Genomic DNA, 20686 nt, shown 5'->3' on the forward strand with positions numbered 1-20686 from the left:
TAACAAAAGGGGAGTGGCCTAGTTTAGAAAGAATAGCCAGGGAAGGCCTTTAAGGAGGTGACATCTAAGCTAAGACCTGAGTGGGTAGAAGGATGTGTATGGTTGCTGGTCTCCTAGGAGTGAGTCAGTGGCAAGAGAATCTCTACCTACACTGCCCAGGCATCGTTAAAATTTGGATTTATAAGGCTTGCCCCTGAGGGTGTTTCAGAAATTGCTGAATGTTAATACATATTCCATGAAAAAAAGATTGGTGGCCACGTAAGTTTGGTAAGCACTGAGTTAGGTTTCTTTACTGCAAGACCTCTTAGAACCTTTATTATGCTAGTGTACATGGTGACTCCACTAAAAAAAAAAAAAAAACAGTTGCCTTAGAGTCTACCCTGACTCATGGTGACCCCTCGTGTGTCAGATTAGAACTGTGCTACATGGGATTTTCAGTGACTGATTTTTGGAAATAGATTACCTGGTCTTTCTTCTGAAGCACCTTTGTGTAGACTCGAACCGACAATAACCTTTCAGTTAGCAGCCGAGCAAGTTAATCGTTTGCACCACCCAGGGACTCCCGGAGACTGCACTAGAGGGGGCTTTATCATGTGGCATTTCTCAAACATTTGGGCCTCGTTTAGCAGCAAGTTAGCACATACCGACCTCTAAAATACTGAAACTTCTTTTAAACAACCAGATAGGGCTTATAGCACTTGCCTATACGTGTGTTTCAAAAGCACATCCAATACTGTCACTTTGAACAACAACCTCCCACTCCCCTCGCCCCACGTCCCCTCATCCCTGGGCAGTACACTCCCCTCCTCCCAGGGTGAGTTTCACTTTGGAGCCAAGTTTGATGAAGAAAGAAGATGATCAAACTGGGAAAAACCCTTTTCGGTAAAGTTCTGAAAATAACGCAGCTGACTTTTTTTGTGTGGCTCAGAAACTCGGGGGCAGGGGGATTTCCAAAGACACTTGCAGAAAATTTTTGAACAAGGGACATCTTGGAATAAATTCCTACTAATTTCCCAAAGTGACTTCCCTGAAGAACAAACCTTGTTTATAATGAGAAACTCTGCTGTTTTAAAATGAGGTTTCAGCCTTGGTAAGACCGCGGAGCACAAAAACCAGATTCTCCCTCTCTTGCTTGTGAGCACAGGGCTCGGCACACAGGGGACAATTCAAAACCTGGCTGTAACAGGTGAGTGGATGGATGTACGCTGAATGAATAGAAATGAATTCTTTTCTCCAGCTCATGGTCGTTGAAGAGTCACTGGCTCTAATATAATACATCGTTGCCCATATCTAAGATAGAAGAGTAAAAATAGTGAAGATACAACAGAAAGTTTTCCCATCCAACATAAACTCGGAGAAGGTTTTCTTCTGTCTTCATCTGAGAGCTTGCGTTATTTTTTTTCGTTAGCCTAGAGGCTGGTAAGCTGGACAATATCTTCTTTAAAAATTCTGTGTCATCGCTTTAATCGTATCCTTTCCATAACTATCCTCCAAGGTTAGTTACACTTTTAACCAATGAAAAGGTAATAAGAAGAAACTCTAGTCTCCATCATGCGACTCAGCCGTATAGAGAAACTCCCTTAGAAAATTTACATTGACAGAAGAAATTTTAGCGAGGAGGGGGTGGCTGGTCAAGGCTGTTGACAAGCCCTACCAGATGGAAATAAAAAACTGAAAAGTAATCAGAGTAACAGTTTCACTGTAGTTGCTGATTTTAGCAACATACACTCTGGATAATCAAGAAATGGTCTGGTTCAAATAATATGACGACTGTCACCTAAGAAGTTATAAAGGGAGGCTGTTTAAAGTTAGGGAGGCAGGTGCTAACTGCCTTCCTATCTGAAGCTCTCTTACTGGAGCACCTGGGTCTGGTCCCGCCCCCTCTGCCAACGGCAGTTATGACAGTTGGAAATAGAAGGCACAGAAGGCAGATATTAGCTCAACACAAAGAAGAACTCTCGGATAACTATACCGACTTAAAATGAACTGGGCTGCCTTCGGAGGGTCTGAGTTCTTCATCCCAGGAGGAATTCAGATCGAGGCTCCATGTCCGCTAAGCAGAAATTTCACAGAATGGTATCAGGAGTAAAAGGGGGGCAGGGAGAGGGAAGGTTTTATGTGGTCATCTCTTCCCACCCTGCGAAAGCCGTTCCTATAACTCCAAATGCTTTCTCGTTTGGCTTATTAATATCATCATATCTCCATGGGAGAGAAAAGTAGTTAATATTTGTGCAGTGTTTCTGAAAGTGAGGCCCATGAATTATTTACATTAGTGTTGCCTTGTGATTGTAAAAATCCACTCTAGACCTATTGAATCAGGCTTTTTGGAGGTGGGGCCCAGGAGTCTATATTTTAATGTTTTGTAGGTGATTCTTAGACATTAGTGAAGTTTGAGAATCGCTGGCTTAGTGGTTAAAAGCACTTTAGAGGTTCAAATCCTGCCTCTACTAATTGGGTGATCTTGGGTGTGTTACTTAAACTCTCTGGGTCTTAGTTTCCGTGTCTGTAAAATGGGGAAAATATTTAATTCTAACCTTACGGGGATTTTGTGAGGTTAAATGAGATACTACATGTCAAGCACTTAGTACCAGGTTAGCTGCTATGATGAGCATACTGTTATCCAGCTAGTAGATAATGATGGTATCTCCAATGACTGGGCCTCCACAGAGCTGGGAGGCTAGTAGAGTTCAAACTGATGCGCATCAGATTATCTGTGGCACTTGTTTAAAAGCTGATTCCTGGGCCCCCTTCCCAGATATTCTGAATCTGTAGGTCTGGGAAAGAGCCTAGGAATCTGTATTTTTATGAGCCTCCATAAGTGACTCTGACAAACATCAAAGTTTATAATGCCACCCATGCAGTGTTCTCTCTTAGTACAGCAGTAGTGGCTTTGTAGTCAAACAGACGTGTGTTCAAGAACCTGTTCTCTCACTAAACAGCTATATGACCTTGAGGAAATTACTTAAGCCTTCTTGCCTGCATTTTCTCATCTGCAGAAAGACTGTTGTTGTTGTTAGCTGCCATTAAATTGGCCCTGGACTCGTGCTTCGCCCCACCCCCCACCTCCCTGCACAACAGAACGAAACGCTGCCCAGTCCTGCGCCATTTCCATGATCCGTTGTGGATCGGACCTTTGTGATCCATAGGGTTTTCACTGGCTGATTTTCAGAAGTCAGTCACCAGGCCTTTCTTCCTAGTTCATCTTAATCTGGAAGCTCCACTGAAACCTGTTCAGCATCATAGCAACACACAAGCTTCCACTGACAGATGGGCGGTGGCTGCGCATGAGGTGCATTGGCTGGGAATCGAATCCAGGTTTCCCACATAGAAAGAAAGAATTCTACCACTGAATTACCAATTCCCTCTTAGAAAGACTGTAATAATGTTCATTTCGTAGGGTTAAGGAGCCCTGGTGGCACAGTGGTTAAGTGCTCAGCTACTAACTGAAAGGTCGGCTGTTCAAACCCACCAGCCACTCCGAGGGAGAAAGATGTGGCAATCTGTTTCTGTAAAGATTACAGCCTTGGAAACCCTATAGAGCAGTTCTACCCTATCCTATAGGGTCTCTGTAGTTGGAACCGACTCAACAGCAACAGGCAATGGGTTCATAGGGTTATTTTCTAAATTTTAATGCATATAAAACACTTTGCAAAGTGTTTGGCACATGGTAAGTGCTCAATAGAGTGTAGCTAGAAACCAAACCAAATGCAGCTTCCATCTCTCATTAATCGTAATTTGAAAACATTTCCATTATTAAGCTCATTTTGAGTTAGCAAAAGGTTCTGGTCTTTGTTTTACATTTAGTGTCAGCTGAAGCACTAAATTAATCTTTTAAAAAACTCAGTCTTTGAGAGTAGTGTTTATTTATTAAGAATACACAGGCCTAATGGATTTTGTTGGTGGCGCAGTTAGCGGTCATAAATCCATCTTTCTACTCAGGGCATCACAGAGGTGGATACTCAAGTGCTATTCCCCTAGGATCACATTTGGCCAGAAATAAGACACAAAGTATAAACGGGAAATTTTTCATCCCCCTTTCTGCTTTGCAAAGTATTTGACTTAACATTTTCTGTAGGAGGCAATTTTGGTTATTTTTACCTGCCTGATTGATGGCTGGCAACATGGAGCTTTGGTTTAATTCTAGATTTCAGAGAAGTTGAGCCTTGCAGGAGAGTTAACTCTTCTGGTCCCAGGGAGGATGGGCCCACCCATCCTTGGCCTGGGGTACCCCACTTAGGAAACCCCACTTGATAACAGTGCATGAGGGTCTCTGTCTCTCTTGGTGGCCCAGGTACCATTACTACGGCATTGCAGTGAAAGAAAGCTCCCAATATTATGATGTGATGTATTCCAAGAAAGGAGCCGCCTGGGTGAGCGAGACAGGGAAGAAAGAAGTAAGCAAGCAGACAGTGGCATATTCACCCCGGTCCAAACTTGGAACGTTGCTGCCAGAGTTTCCAAATGTCAAAGATCTAAATCTGCCAGCCAGTCTGCCCGAGGAGAAGGTAACCACGCTTGAAGTGATTACTGGGAGTGGTCTTTCTGTCTCTCTTTCTCTCTGCACATGGGCTCACTCACGCTCTCTCTCTTGCTCTCTCTCTTCCTCCCTCATTGTCTCACTTTTATTACAAAACAGTGGGGTTAAAATGTAATGACAAAATCTGAATAAAGTATAGACTTTAGTTAATAATCATGTATCAGTATTAGTTACTTAGTTTTGACAAATGTACCATACTAATGTAAGATGCTAGTGATGGGGTAACTGGATGTGGGGTATATGGGAACTTGCTGTACTATCTTTGCCACTTTTCTATAAATCTAAAACTATTTTAAAGTAAAAATTTTTCTCTCTGTCTCTCTGATATATGTACATATACATCATATATATGATATATATGTTACAATATATGCATATATGTATATATCATGTTACACTGTCTCATTTCATGAGAGCATCCTGTCCTCTGGATTGCTTTTCCACAGGATAAAATTCATTTTCCTATGTGCTGCGGGGGGTGTGGTGAAATCATAGTTCCATAGAAAAAGAAGATTTTATAGGCACAGTGAATCTAGTAGTTTTGGCCACAGGGTATTTGGAAAAAAAAGTGTGGGGAAGTTTCCCCTGGGGCATCACATCTCTGATGCACCTGGCTGGATGCAGCCCAGTGCTCCAACAGGTGCTGAGCCTCTAACACATTGCCCAGGAGGTGGGGGTGCAGTGGTGATGGGGCGGGAGTCCTGCTCTCAAGCAGCTCACAGTCAAGTGGGGGACACAGGTGTTTGCATAAGCACACCAGGTTTCTATAAAGTGCATGTCTATGTCCTGAACAAAGAGAATGAACTTGAAGCTGTAAAGGATGCTTTAAACCTAAGGACTAGGTTAGTCTTTATTTTTCCCAATTTTTTTCCCCAATAAACACACAAACAAGTTTCCTGCAGCATGACTTTAAAATTCTTGGATAAATGGAGCTGGAGATGAAATTCTTTTGCTAAGCAGATTCCGGAAAATCTCCACATGTCTTTTTGTGCTTTTGGCAGAAGCACCTCTTCCTATAAATACACGGTGGGTTTTAACTTTCCAGTATCTTAGCCGATGAGGAGAAGTTAGTTCAGTCAACTCTACTGAACACGTACTATGTGCCAGGCACTATGGTAGGTGCTGGATACACAAGCATGAGCAATGTGCAACATTTATTTTCCTGGGGCCCATGGTATCAGGAGGTGGAGAAGGGGGCAGAGAGAGAAACTGATGCTTTCAGTACTACAGTGTTAGTGCTCTGTAGGAGAAGCACTCAGGGTGTGGGAGCGCAGAGGAGGGCGCCAAGGGTGAGAGAAGAGGAGTCAGGCAAATTCTGTCCCCTCAACAGGGAATAAATGACTTGAAAATGGAAATCCCAAGGGCAGCAGTAATGCGTTAATATATGCCTTTATTGTCAATCTCTCCATCCCCCACAGGTTTCTACCTTTATTATGATGTACAGAACACACTGTCAGAGAATACTGGACACTGTAATCAGAGCCAACTTTGACGAGGTAGGTCAACAAGTGTTAGCTGTAAATAACGTTTAGTAAAATACTGTAATAACACTAGCTCTTATCTCATGAGTCCCTGCCAGGTCCCAGGCTCTGTGAAAGCCCTACGTGCACATTTATTAGCTCACTGAATCCTCAAAGTGATCTTACGAAGCAGGTATTATTATTATCCCCATTTTACAGATCTTATATTTTAATAGAAATTGGCATGGCCTTTTCCTTGATCTCACTAGTGAACCACATCCTGCCCAGCTGGCATACTAGGAAGACGATTTGGCAAGGGTATAATTACACCCTGAATTATAGACTCAGAGAAACTAAAGAAAAGTTTTCTTATATTTTGGATTTAATCTTCTCCTAAGGGTCATCCATTTCAGTACATTTGCAGCTGGTTACCCTCCATTCTAAAGGTGTGGTCTACACTTCCATCAAATCCTAGCAGTAGAGCCATCTTTGAATAAAAAGAAAAAAAAGTAAGACGTTCCTTTTATTTTTATTTTAAAATATTACGGTCAAAGAATGGAGGGGGGAAAGGAGAAAGGATTGAAGCCTCTGTTACATAATCAGAGACAATAAAATCCTCTTGTCTAAAATGCCATCCAAAAGAGCCTTCCAGAGGCATGGCAAGAAACCACACATTTTACCCATAAACCAGAGGCCTTTCTGTTTAAAGAAAAATGCCTTTCAGGCCAAGATACCCTGGGCTGTGGTGTGGACATTCACTCTGAGGGAAGATAATGCAGGCTCTGAAAAGACTGTAAAAGCAGTAGTTATTGGTGGAAAAGATCCCAAGGACTCCCTGGACAGGGACATTATTGAAGGTGGAGAGGTAAAACATGATATAAGTTACAAAATGCTCTTCTTGCCCATATTCTTCTGTCTTTGCACCACTTTGTCTCATAGCATCGAGATAAATTTATTGAGCACTTGTTGTGATGTGGTTTGCCGTCAAGTCAATTCCGAGTCATGGCGACCCCACTGTGTTAAACGCTTTACTTGTGTTAGCTTACTTACTGTGCCCCCAGTAACCCTGTGTGGTAACTGGTAGTATGAGAGCTGCCGCTTGGCTCGTAGACACAGCTCCAGAAGGGATAGCACTGTGTTGGCAGAGAAATAGTAACTATTTTTCCATTTCTTGACTTTTATACATTAGATTGCTAAAACGTCCTTCATAATCTCCCAAATTTCCTGAACCACTCTTCAAGTGGATTTTTTTTTTTTTTTTTTTTTTTTTTTTTAAGAAGTGAAAATCACCTCTTTCTCATCTAACAGCAGTTTGGCTATGTCTTACATTCCAAAGGTGAGTGAAATCAGGGCAAACAATAATTCATGATTGGTTAAGACAACACTAGCTACTGGAACAAAGAAGCCCTCAAATCTTAACACATTAAGAGTTTATTTCTCACTCATGTCACAGTCAAATCAGGATGCTCTTGGTTGGAAGGCTGGTTGCTGGGGTGGTTCAGGGACTCATGCTCCTTCCACCTTGTGGCAATACCCTCCTCTAGAGCCTCGGGGTCCTCTTTGTTCAGCTGATGGCTGGGGAAAAGGATTACAGGGAAGGCATACCCCTTCTTAACCTTGTCAACCCTCCAAAAATACTCATCACTTTTTCCCATATCCCATTGGCAAGAGCTGGTCCCTTGACACCACCTTGATGCAAGGGGGGCTAAGAAGTATGGTCCCTCATGGGGCAGTTGCTCTGCACTGCAGCTTACACTACTGTCCTACTACAGCTGTCCCCCTCTGCCATAGTCACTAACAGCAAAACTAGTGACCCATCCTCCTTACTCAAAACTCACTCGCATCGTCTCATTTCACTTAATTCCAACACTGATAGTGCCAGATACTGCCCTGAGCCCCAGGAATAGGGACGAAGAAAAGGGCATACAAACCAGCAATAGCATGCAAAATATATGATGAGAAGTCCAGAAACCTTCAAGGAACAGAGTGCCCGTATGGGAAAAATGCCAAATTTGGAGTCCCAGACTTGGATTCAAGACGGTTCCTCATCCCACAACTGAAAGACAAAAATACCATGTCTGCCTGTTTAAGTCACAGTATTACTAGAAGGATGAGATGAGACAATGCCTGATAAAAGCCCCCTGTGAACTATAAAAGACCATACAAATGCTTACTCTTGCTCTTATCAGATATGTCAACCAGAGAGGTTAAGAGACTTGCCCAAGATCACATAGTTGGTTAGGGCCAAAGTCATGACCAGATCTTTTCCTCACCTGACACCTCCATCCCTCTGGCAGGAATATTTGCTGGCTGTTTTTAAGATGGTTAATCAAGATATGGTTCATTCTACTTAACAGCGAAAAAATGAAGGGGGATATTTTACCGCTGATGAGCTTTGTGGCTTTCTCCTACAGCTGAGAAAAGTCATTGATAAATGCATGGTGGGCGCATCTGGTACATCCTGACTTTATAGTTTGTTTCATATCTTCAAGATCTTTGATATCTGTTGGGGCTACAACTTATGCTAGTATCAAGTCTCCTATCACCACAATGTAAGCCCTTGAGGGCAAGGATCTTGTCTGTTTTGTTCCTTACGATAACCTTGCCAGCCATACTCTTAGGCACTCAGCAAAATAGTTGTTGACTGGGTGGGTGGATGGATGGATGGATGTTAAAACACTACTGACTTGTAACATTGTAGATACAAAGAGTTCAAGTCTGTACAAAGCCTTCTCCAGACTACATTACACAAAGAGCTGTAAAGTCAGATAGTCTGAATCCCGAGTCAGTCACTTACTAGCCTGTGACCTTGAGCAAGTTACTTAATCTTTCTGAGCCTCAGTTTCTTTGGCTATAAAATGGAGATAATTATACCTACCTCATAGTAAAACTGTGATGATTACATGAAATTGTATATATAATGTATCTGGTTTTGTATTAAGAACATAATTGTAGCTATTTTGGTAGTTATTTAACTGAGGTCCTTCTGAAACTGTAGCAATTAAATACCTCTGATTGGAAATGATCAGATGTGTTTCCACAAGATTCCAATATATTAGGAATGAACTAAACATGGACATGGAAAAGAAAAAAGAGAATTTGTTGAGGAAATCTTAAGGAGTTCATCTGATACTTCATTGAGCCCAGAGAAAAAGGGCTGAGAGTTCAGGGGACTGAAACCAATAACTTGGGAAACTTATTTTACGAAATCATTTTCGATCATTTACTTCTGATTCTTTCCCCACTTGTGCTTGAAGGAGTAAGGAGAACTTACCAGGATTCTCCCTTCTGTCTAATAACGAGTTTCCATTTGTTAAATGCCTACATGATGCCAGACATTTTACATAAGTTATTTTACTTCATTCTAACAATAGGTAGGCTTCATTATCTCTATTTTATAAAAGCTGATAACTCTTCACATTGACATATTTAGTCCTGGGCTCCAGATTCATTTGTCTCGACATCTTACTTAACACTGCCAAATCAAAACTCTTAATTTTCTGCCCCAAATCTGTCATTCCCAAGTCTTAAGTTGCCACCTCCATCTACCCAACTGCTCAAGCCACAAACCTTGAGTCTTCTCTTCCCTTCGCCCTCCATATTCAGTCCATTGGGATGTCCAGTTGACTCCACCTCCTAAATATAAACACTGTGTCTGTCCATTTTGCAAGTGTGCGGGCCAGGATTCAAAAGCACATCTAACCTCCAGGTTTCCTCTCAATCTTTATGCTACTCTCCCTTCTTCCTCTTCTTTCTTGCCCCCAGGAGGGAACCAGTGCCACTGGACATTAAACCAGGAAAAAAAAAAAAAAAATTGCTGTCTCACAGCAACCCTATAGGACAGAGTAGAAATGCTCTGTAGGGTTTCCAAGGCTGTAATCTTTACAGAAGCAGACTGCCACAACTTTCTCCCACAGAGCAGCTGGTGGGTTTGGACTGCCGACTTTTCAGTTAGCAGCCAAGTGCCTAACCACCGCGCCACCAGGGCTTCTCATTGGACATTACCAAAAACCAAACCTGTTGCATTCAAGTTAATTCAGACTCATAGCAACCCTATGGGACAGACTAGAACTGCCCCATAGGGTTTCCAAGGAGCGGCTGGTGGATTAGAACTGCCAACCTTTCGGTTAGCAGCCAAACTCTTAACCACTGTGCCATCAGGGCTCTTATTGGACGTTAAGTAGTCTAAAATGCAGAAGGCAGGAGGGCAAGTCAAAACTGATCATGCACCCTCTGAAAAGTCTGCTCCAGAGACAGAGGACTGATCAGGGCTCCCTGTGCAGCCTGAGCAGACTTGAAACAGACAGATGCCTGCTAAAGACACCAATTTTCCACAGATTTGTTTTAACCTACACAGCAGCTGATTTTTTCCAGACTTTGTGCCAGAAATTAACTGCTCATATAAAAGAGGAGTAGGGCTGTGTGCAAGGAGAGCTAAGTAAGGCAAATGAATTCGGAATCTACCAAATCTTAGGAATCTACTGGGCAGGGCTGCTTACTCAGAGCTGAAATGGCAGACAGGGAGGACCAGGGCCTAGCCTGAGACTGATGCCCAGGGATGGGTGAGGAGGGTCCTCTGGAGGGCAAGCATGTTGTCCAAGAGCTGTGGCCATCTGCAGGCCCAAGCTGGGCCATGAGTTAGCTGCCAGGTTTCCCAATGACTGCACAGGTGCCTCGATAGGTGGGCAGAGCTACAATGGGGATCCTGGCTGAGTGACACTCAGAAGCTTAGGCAAGAATGACCCAAATGCTTGGGGCAGTACACTGATTTCTTGGGTCCAGTAGTGGTAGTGCCCCTATGATAAGATAATAATAATAACTTTCATTCAACATCTAGCATGTGCCAAGTACTACAACAAGTATATTTTAGGAATATTTACCAAAACCTCTGATAAATTTTGATCCCCATTTTATAGATAAGAAAACTAAGGCTTAGGGATTTTATACTTCAGGTTGGTAGTGGAGCCAGGTTTGGAACCCAGGATGTCTTCGCTCACCTGGATCTTCTTTGTTTTAATTTTCTATCTAGATGAAAACTTGGCAATATTTTTCCCTGTCATGGAATAAACAAAACTGTGACTTAAGTTTCACAGTCTATAGAGCTGACTTCATTCAACACTTTGATCATGTTTTGAGCAATGTCCATTTTCTCCTCTAGGAAGTCAGGGGGGCATGCGTCCCTCCCCATCCCCTAGCTCCTAGATGGGGGAAGTCTGTCCACAGGGAGCTTTGTTACCAGGCTGGGGGCAGGGTAGTGCTCTACTTCCTGGAGGCAACCTGGTCAGAAGGAGGCAAGCCTCTACTCCTGGGAGGGGCCTGAAGGACACAGAAGCCCAGGAAGAGACATGGGCATCAGGAATGGGGTAGAAGCCCAGCTGCCACGTGAAGGTGAGACTAGCCACAAGACTGGAGCCAAGCAGACATGGGCTCTCTCTCAACTCCTGCCTGACTTGCTGTCTGGCTTTGGACAAATAATGTCTCAGCTATCGGATTATCAATGAGTATCAAACGAGAGAACCTATGCAAAGTTCCTGGTACCTAGTAGGAGATCAATAAATAAAGCCAATGACAATAATAATATCACCTCCAAAGTATTAGGCCGGAGGTACTAAATTATCTCCCGCACCGGATCAGGTCTGGTTTAGGAGCCAGGGATGTGAGTAATGCTACCTGTCCATCTGAGGGAGAAAGAGGGATATACAATCATCCAGGAACCAAGTCATGCCTGTTAGAATTTACAAACATTCAGTTACTTGTTCCCCAGCTTCAAGATGGGTCGCTCCTCAATGTTAGCTGAAGTCAAGATATTTTTGAATGTTGTTATATATACCAGTTAACCATCTTCTACTATTTCCCTTCACTTCCCTTATCTTGTCCCACTGTCCACCACCACCCCTGCTTTCTCCTCACCTCCAACTCACAGGTAACAGATGTAGGGGAGCCATCAAGGAGCTCTCTGCCCCAGGCACTCACTCTGCCATTTGTTCATCAACAGCACCCCTTGAGTTCCTGCTCTGATCCATAACAACTCCCATTTTTGAGTACTTATTATGTTCCTGTTCTGTGCTAGGGGTTGGGAATTTAAAAAAATATCAGTCACACATACTTCGTGTGCCCACGTAGCCTACCACCCAGACATCACCACCTAGCATCCCAAAATGGCGCCAACCAGCCAGGACTCTTTGAGAAAATGGAGGTATTTGGCTATGAAGAGGCCCTTGCACTTCGCCTGGTTTGGGACAGACAAGTTTGAATGAAGAGAATTTTGTTTGTGGCACCTTCTCTCCTCCCTGCCATATACACTCTTGCCTACAACTCCCACATGTTTCCCTTCTTTCCCAGAACACCCAGGGGCCCCTGAGATACCAGCGGGCTCACAGAACAGTGATCACCTATGCTCTGACCCTGTTATGAACAATATCCTGCTCCCCTTCCTTAAACATCTCTGAGGCCACAGTAAGCATTGAAGGGGCCGAAGGATTAATGTGCTACTCCTCTCTCCCAGGGCAGAGGAGACCCCAGGCTCCAGGCCATGCTGTTCTCGAGCAGTAGGAAGACTTGGGGCAGGAGACACTTCCAGGGCCTCCTAAGCCATAAGAGGCTGGGCACAGCTTCTGCAGCTCCAGGGGGACTGGATGGCAGCGTTGCTGACTGGGCTGGCCTCGGTGGAGTCTTGAGGCTCTATTGAAGTGCCCTGTGTAACCTCACGCTTCCTCTCCTCTCTGTGGGTCGATGCAGGTTCAAAGTTTTCTTCTGCACTTTTGGCAAGGGATGCCACCCCACATGCTGCCCGTGCTGGGCTCCTCCACGGTGGTGAATATCGTCGGCGTGTGTGACTCCATCCTCTACAAAGCTATCTCCGGGGTGCTGATGCCCACAGTGCTGCAGGCGTTACCTGACAGGTGGGCACAGGTGTTCTTGTCTCCTCTCATCCTTTCATTTTTAACCTTTATAACTCACTTGTGTTCAGAACCATTGGAATTTATTTTATGACCTAATCTGATTTTTCTTTTATTAGGTGAGTTCAGCCCATTTACATTGGTTGATACAACAGATACTTTTGTTCTCAGTTCTGTCAGTTTATTTTATATTATATTTTTGTAGCTTTTTAATATGATTGTTTATATTCAGGTTTACTGAGGGTATACTTTACACCCACTAAAATTTACCCTTTTTAGTGTACACAATCAAAATATAGAATAGTTCCATCACCTCAGAAAATTCTCTCATGCCCCTATTTAGTCAACCCTTCTTTCTGATAACCCTGGTTATCACTCATCTATTTTCTGTCCTTATAGTTTTGCCTTTTCCAGAATGTTCTATAAATGGAATTGTACAGTACATACCCTTTTGAGTCTGGCTTCTTTCACTTAGCATAATGCATTTGAAATTCATCCATGTTGAGTAGTATTCCATAATATGGATATACCACAGTTTGTTTATCCATTCACCAGCTAAAGGGCATTTGAATTGTTTCCAGTTTTGGCCATCATGAATAAAGCCAGTCTCAACATTCACATACAGGTTTTTGTGACAGTTTTCATTTCCTTTGCATAAATACCTAGAAGTGGGATGGCTTCGTTATATAGTAAGTATATCTTTAACTTTATAAAAACTGCCAAACTGTTTTCCAAAGTGCATTCCCACAGGTAATGTATGAAGTTCCTGTTGCTCTGTGTCTTCAACAGCACTTGGTATTGTCAGGGTTTTCTGTTGGTTGGTTTGTTTTAGCCATTCTAATAGTTGTGTAGCAATGTCACCTTGTGGTTTTAATTTGCATTTCCCAAATGACTAATGATGTTGAGCATCTTTCAGCTGCTTATTTGCCATCCATTGGTATATTTTGGTTAAGTATCTTTTCAAGTGTTTGCCGACTTTTTAAAATTGAGTTGTTTTATTATTATTGTGTTTTGAGAGTGCTTTATATATTGTGGATACAGTTCTTTATCAGACATGTATTTTGAAAATATTTTCTCCCAGCCTGTGTCTTGCATTTGCATTTTTTTAACGGTGTCTTTTAAAGAGCAGAAGTTTTTAATTTTGATGAAGTCCTATTTTTCATTATTTTCTTTTATGGATTTTGCCTTTGGTGTCGTATCTAATAATTCTTTGCCAAGAAAGATCACAAAAAATTTCTCCTATTTTTTCTTCTAGAAGTTTTAGGCTTTACATTTTACAATTTTGTAGGCTTTATATTTAGGTCTATAACTCCTTTTAAGTTTTGTATATGGTACGAGGTATGATAAAGGCTTATTTTTTTATTTTTACATATGAAGGTCCAAATATTCTAGAACCATTTGTTGAAAAGATTATCCTTTCTCCAGTGACTTGCCTTTCAAAGCGGGGGAAAATGGATTGGTCATATATGTGTTGGTCAAAATCAGTTAGTCAGCTCTGTTCCATTCATCTCTACTTTCACCAGTACCACAATGGGCTGATTACTGTAGCTTTATAATGAGTCTTAAAGCCAGGCATTGTAGGTCCTCCGACTTTGTTATTTTCAAAAATTGTTCCTTTGCTTTTGCATATTAATTTTGTAGAGTCTATAAAAAGCCCTGCTGGGATTTTGATTGGGACTTGATTGAATCTATAGATCAATTTTGAAATAGTTGACATCTCTACAATATTGAGTCTTCCAAGTAATGAACACAGCGTATCTCTCCATTTATTTAGGTTCTCTTGTATTTCCTTTGACGGTGTTTTGTAGTTTTTAGCATATTTTGTTGTTGTTGTTAGGTGCCGTCGAGTCAGTTCCGACTTATAGAGACCCTATGTACAGCAGAACAAAACACTGCCCGGTCCTGCGCCATCCTCACAATCGTTGTTATGCTTGAGCCCATTGTTGCAGCTGCTGTGTCAGTCCCTCTCCTTGAGGGTCTTCCTCTTTTTCGCTGACCCTTTACTTTACCAAGCATGATGTCCTTCTCCAGCAATTGGTCCCTCCTGATAACACGTCCAAAGTACATGAGACAAAGTCTCGCCATCCTCTCTTCCAAGGAGAACTCTGGCTGTATTTCTTTCAAGACAGACTTGTTCGTTCTTCTGGCGGTCCATGGTATATTAAATATTCTTCGCCAACACCATAATTCAAAGGCATCAGTTCTTCTTCAGTCTTTGTTATTCATTGTCCAGCTTTCACATGCATATGAGGCGATTGAAAATATCATGGCTTGAGTCAGGTGCATCTTAGTCCTCAAAGTGACATCTTTGCTTTTCAACACTTTAAAGAGGTCTCTTGCAGCAGATTTATCCAATGCAATACATCGTTTGATTTCTTGACTGCTGCTTCCATGGGTGTTGACTGTGGATCCAAGTAAAATGAAATCTTTGACGATGTCAGTCTTTTCTCCATTTATCATGATATTGCTTATTGGTCCATCTTGATTTTGTTTATCCATTCACCAGCTAAAGGGCATTTGAGTTGTTTCCAGTTTTGGCCATTATGAATAAAGCCAGTATCAACATTCAGTCCAGACTGGTACAATAAGGCAATTATATTTTGGAATGAGTAAAGATACAAAAGTCTTGTTATTTACCTTCATTCTAATGATTTCTGATCTTCATTTCTTTGTGTCGATCCAAGCTTCTGTGAAAAATTTTCTTTAACATTTTTTGTAGGGCAGGACTGGTGGTAATGAATCATTTCTGTTTCTTGGTTTTATTTTTAGTCCTACTTGGGGTTTTCTGAGCTTCTTGGCTCTGTGGTTTGATGAATTTCATTATTTGTGGAATATCGCGAGCCATTATCTCTTCAAATATTTCTTATGCTCTGTTTGCGCTCCTTCTTCTCCTTCTGTGATTTCCATTACCTGTATGTTGGACCATTTGATACTATCCCACAACTCTTGGATGCTCTGTTTTACTTTTTTCATATATTTTTCTCTTTGTATTTTGGTTTTGGTTATTTCTATTGACCTGTCTTCAGGTTTACTGGTTGTTTCTTTGGGTATGTGAACTCTACTGATGAGACCATTGAGGCATTTTTCATCTCTGTTACCATATTTTGTTTTTGTTTTTACTTCTAACATTTCATTCAACTGTTTTTCATAATTTCTCTGTTCCTGCTGTAATTCCTCATCTGTTCATGCTTATTGTCTTTTCCATTAGGATCATTAACATCTTAATCATTTGTTGTTGTTGTTAGCTGTTGTCAAGTCAGCCACTGACTCATGGTGACCCCATGCACAATGGAACGAAATGCTGCCCAGTCCTGCATTATCGCCATGATTGGACCACATTACTCATAAACCAAAACCAAATCAAACCTATTGCCTTCAAGTCAATTCCAACTCATGGGAAAACCCTATGGAACAGTTGTACTCTGTAAAACATGGGGTTGCCATATTAATCAGTTATTTCAAAGTCTGTTTGATAATCTAGTTCTGTTGATTGCTTTGTCTCTTGAGAATAGGCTCTTTTCTTGTTTCTCTGTTTCTTTTGTAATTTTTGATTGACTGCCAAACATGTGTAGAATAGTAGAGGCTGAGGTAAATAGTATTTATGCCTGGAAATGGGCATGCTTCTCTTTCCCTAGGCTGTTAGTCTGTCTTCCCCTTGCCCTGGGATCAACAGATTTGCTGATCTTCCCTTAGCCACTTGAGGCTTTTGTTTCATAGGGTTAAAAGCTCCAAAAGGGATTCTGTGCCATTCTCACAGCAGCAGCTGCTTCCTTCCTCCATACATGTTCCTGTGAGATAGACTTTCTCTCTTCTACTATCCTGCCCCCAATCTTTCTCATGAATACCTGGTGAAATCTGTGAAAAGCCTGTGAATGGCTTTGAATTCCCTTTGTGGCTGAAGCTCCCGGAGTTCTATGCACTCATGTTAGCTCACACTTGACTTTTAACAATTTGTTAAACATTTTAGCTGAATTATTTTTACTCATTTGTGGGGTTGTCTTGCTTTCCTTCCTGTATCAGAGATGAGCCAGTGCCCAAGTCTTGTCTCCTTTTCTCTCTTTGGAGATATGTCTTTCCATTAATTTCAGACTGGGTGGTTTCCCTGTGACCTCCGCTCTCTGATAGGTTCAAGAAAAGTTATGATTTTGTAGATTATCTAGCTCTTTCCTGTTATGATGGTGGGAGTGATGCTATTTCCATTTTCTACATCCTAGGTGGAACAGAAACACACCCAAACAGGCTAACAGAGATTACTTCCAGGTGGGAATATGGTCCAAATTTTGGTCTCATGTGTTTCTGAATTTTTCAAGTGTTCTAAATTATTATTATTATTATTATTTTTGTGTGTATATATGTATATATACACATACACACACACATATATATATTGTGTACACATGTGTATATGTATATATATATTTAGGTTTTTAAGTTTTAAGGTTTTTAAGTTCCTTTAGGCTTTAGGTTACTACGTTCTTTGTTGTGCATTGATCAAGTGAACTGGATAATGGTTAAATCTCCACCTCTATTTTATACTAAGAAGGCCCCTCCTAAGGGATCAATAAAAGCATATGCATCTTTTATAGGTGTTACACACACACACACCCCCCAAAAAAAAAAAAACTTTTGAACTTTATAGAGCAGTTTGTAGGGTACAAATGAAATGCTAACCCTTGCTTTCCTCTCTAAAATTAGCTCCTTTTTTACAGATGTGGAAATTGAAGTTTGAGAAGTGAATTGACTTGTCCACCTTCAACCCACAAACAAATGAAACAACCAGGACTCAACAGTATATTCATTCATTCATTAAACAAATGTTTATTGATTACCTACAAGTGTTAGGTCTTGGGAAGACAGATTAAATAAGATAAACATATCCCTGCTAGACTTTTTAAAAATTACATAGCCAATTTCCACTGTGATCTTTGGCTTACAAATCCAGTGCCTTTTCCATTCAACCAGGAAGACAAAGTATTCAAAAAGATCAGTCTTCCTCTGACAGCTGATTTTTCAGTTTTATTTATTCATTCATCCCTCACACTTGTCTGAGTATCTTCTGTGTGCCAGGCCATGTGCTTCACCAGAGGACAAAATGAGAATTGGTGCTACGAGTTCTCACTCACAACCCTGGGTAGATCCAGACTGAGACACAGCTCCCAGGTCATTAGCTCAGTCCCACCCCTTCCTTTCCAACTCAAAACAGTATACTGAAATTCAGGGGAATAAGTAACCCTATTATAGAGATAGGAGCCCAAGCGCTTGGCTGCTAAACAAAAGGTTGGTGGTTCAAACACATGAGCCACACCACTGGAGAAAGATGCGGCAGTCTGCTTCCATAAAGATTTACAGCTTTCGAAAGAAACCTTATGGGGCAGTTCTACTCTGTCCTACAGGGGCACTGTGAGTTGGAATCAACTCGAGGGCAGTGGGTTTTTATTAGAGAGATAACCGTGAATCATCTACAGTTATTTATAAGAAAAGTAAATCATTCCCAGACTTGGGCTTCTCACCTCTAAGAACTCCCAAGTGATCTTGGCACAGTGGTTGTTAATAACCACTGGTCTAACTGAAGTGAGAAGGCATGTTAGGGGTTACATAAATGGACAAGGTGATGAGAAGTGTTACAAAGACAGGGATGGGGGAAGAGAGGAGGCCCCTTTTGGCTCAGGTCAGGGTAGGGGTGGTGATCTAAAGCTCAAGATAGGTTCCCTGAAAGAGGTGGCATTTGTTCTGAGGCTAGACGTTTTGGGAGCGTCTTAAAAAGCTGAGATGGGAAGGGTAGGGTCTGCAGACAAGATCCAAATTAACAAATACATATATATATGTATATATATATTTATATATTTCCCTGGTGGCACAGTGGTTAAGAGCTTGGCTGCTAACCAAAAGGTCAGCAGTCTGAATCCACCAGCTGTTCCTTGGAAACTCTATTGGGCAGTTTTACTCTGTCCTTCTGGGTCACTATGAGTCAGTATCGACTAGATGGCATTGGGTTTGGTGTATATACATATACAGGAAAATAGGTAGAATGGGAATTCTGTTTGAACTGAAGCCTAGAGAATGTGCAGAGAGCCAGTGGGACTTAGGACAGAAAGAGAGATTGGGACCAAAATTGGTGAAGGCTGTGTATGCCAGGGGCAGGAGTCTGGGCCCCCGGTTGTGTTAAATGAGCTGGAGGAAACGACTGAGGGTGAGAAAGACCCATGGAATCCAGTAATGTGGAGTCTGGCCCCTCACTGCTGCATGACTTAACTTCAGGGCAGAGAAATCAGAATGTCTGGGTTATTCTTAAAAGTCAGGCAACTCTATGACTGACTCAGAAAATGGAATCCCTTCCAGAGTGGTTCCCCCCCCCCCCGAATGTAAATATTAATTTTTATTTCCTTTTCTAAAGCCCTTGGAATGAAATGCCTGCCTAGTAAAGAGTTCAGAGCTGCAAAGGCGGTAGGGGTTGGAACCAGAGTTGTGCTTCTGGAAAATTTGTCCAGAGTTTAAGGACAATAGCCACCTTACTTACTGAGGGTTGTTTGTGCCTGACCTTTTACGCATGCCATCCCCAATCTATTTGTCAATCCTGAGAAGAAAGTTATCATTTTTACTTTATAGATGAGGAAACTAAGGCTCAAAGAGCTTCGCTGACTTGCTCAGGGTCACCTAACTTGCAAGTGGCAGAGGCAGGGTTTAATTGGCTCTGAAGCTTGGACTCCTTCCCATGTACCAGTGGAGGGAGGAACTGGGGGTGGAGAATGAGACCAGAGGCATAGGGATGGTTCAGGTTAGAGCTGACAAGGACCCATCCCTGGGCTCTGTCAGTGGGTGGGAGGGACCAGATGGGAGAACCTGCAGAGTTAGAATAAATAGGACTCATGACTAATTGGATAGACCCAGGTAAGTGTGTGTGAGAGTGTGTGTGAGAGAGTGTGTGTGTGTGTGTGGTGGTGGATAGGCAGGGAGGATGAGATGTCAAAGAAGCAAAGAGAAGCTTGAGAGCTGATTCTGGGATGCTAGAGGAATAGCAGTGCTGGTGACAGAAAAGGAGAAGGCATTGGTCTGGAGATGGTGAGTAATGAGGCATCTGTCACATGTGTGAGTATTTTCATCACCTGAGACCACAGTAAGATAATGGTTATGAGGCCAGGCTTTGGAGCCAGGCAGATCTGAGTTTGAATCCAACCTCTGCCACTTACTTGCTGCATCTCTTTGAACACATAAAAGAACTTCTGTGTTTCTTATGTTTCTGTTGGGACTAACAATAGCACCTGCTTCATATCATAGGGTTGGCGTGAGGATTAAATAAGAAAATACGTGTGAAGTATTTAGTGCTTGGCACCTTGCAGTCATTAATAGGTAGCTGCTATTAGCACTGTTGTTGCTGTGGTAATTACGCTTCCGGTTGGAGTTGGAGGTCATTCAGGGAGTTAAAGTGTGGAATTAAGATGCATGAGTAAAAGGGCTGTGAGATGGGAGGAGGAAGGAGCTTGAGGAAGGAGACAGGCAAAAGTCAGCAGGGAAGGAGGTCAGGATACCAAGGAAGGAAAGAATCTCAAGTGGCCGGTGGTGGGGAAGGCGTCTCTTGGACTAGGTGACTGGGAGGTTAGCTCCTCACCTGCTCATTTGACACCACAGCAGAGCAGCCAGAATGTTTAGATTACTCTTAAAAGTCTGGCAGCTCCAAGTCCAAGGCCCAAAATAGAATCCTTTCTGAGCTGAATCCCTCCCACCTTTCTTCAGCTTAATAAAAGTAAACAGTTGCAACCGAGTGAAAGGTGTAGTAAATGACCCTGCTCCGG

The 20686-nt window shown here is 42.2% G+C and overlaps 1 protein-coding gene across 3 annotated transcripts in view; it reads left to right on the forward strand.

Annotated features, from left to right (window-relative positions):
* The window catches only part of RFX4 (regulatory factor X4), a 195538-nt gene that overhangs the window by 98616 nt on the left and 76236 nt on the right, over nucleotides 1-20686 (forward strand). For 2 of the 3 annotated variants that reach the window (XM_004373788.1, XM_004373787.2), the window contains exons 6-8: nucleotides 4292-4505; nucleotides 5956-6033; nucleotides 12736-12899. In XM_004373788.1, coding sequence (XP_004373845.1) covers nucleotides 4292-4505; nucleotides 5956-6033; nucleotides 12736-12899 — 456 coding nt within the window. Of the gene's footprint in view, nucleotides 1-1532; nucleotides 2077-4291; nucleotides 4506-5955; nucleotides 6034-12735; nucleotides 12900-20686 lie in introns of those variants that run through there. The other variant, XM_004373789.3, reaches the window with a different exon arrangement.

The sequence above is a fragment of the Trichechus manatus genome, unplaced genomic scaffold (assembly GCF_000243295.1).
Source record: "Trichechus manatus latirostris isolate Lorelei unplaced genomic scaffold, TriManLat1.0 scaffold00027, whole genome shotgun sequence".
Classification (NCBI taxonomy): Eukaryota; Metazoa; Chordata; class Mammalia; order Sirenia; family Trichechidae; genus Trichechus; species Trichechus manatus.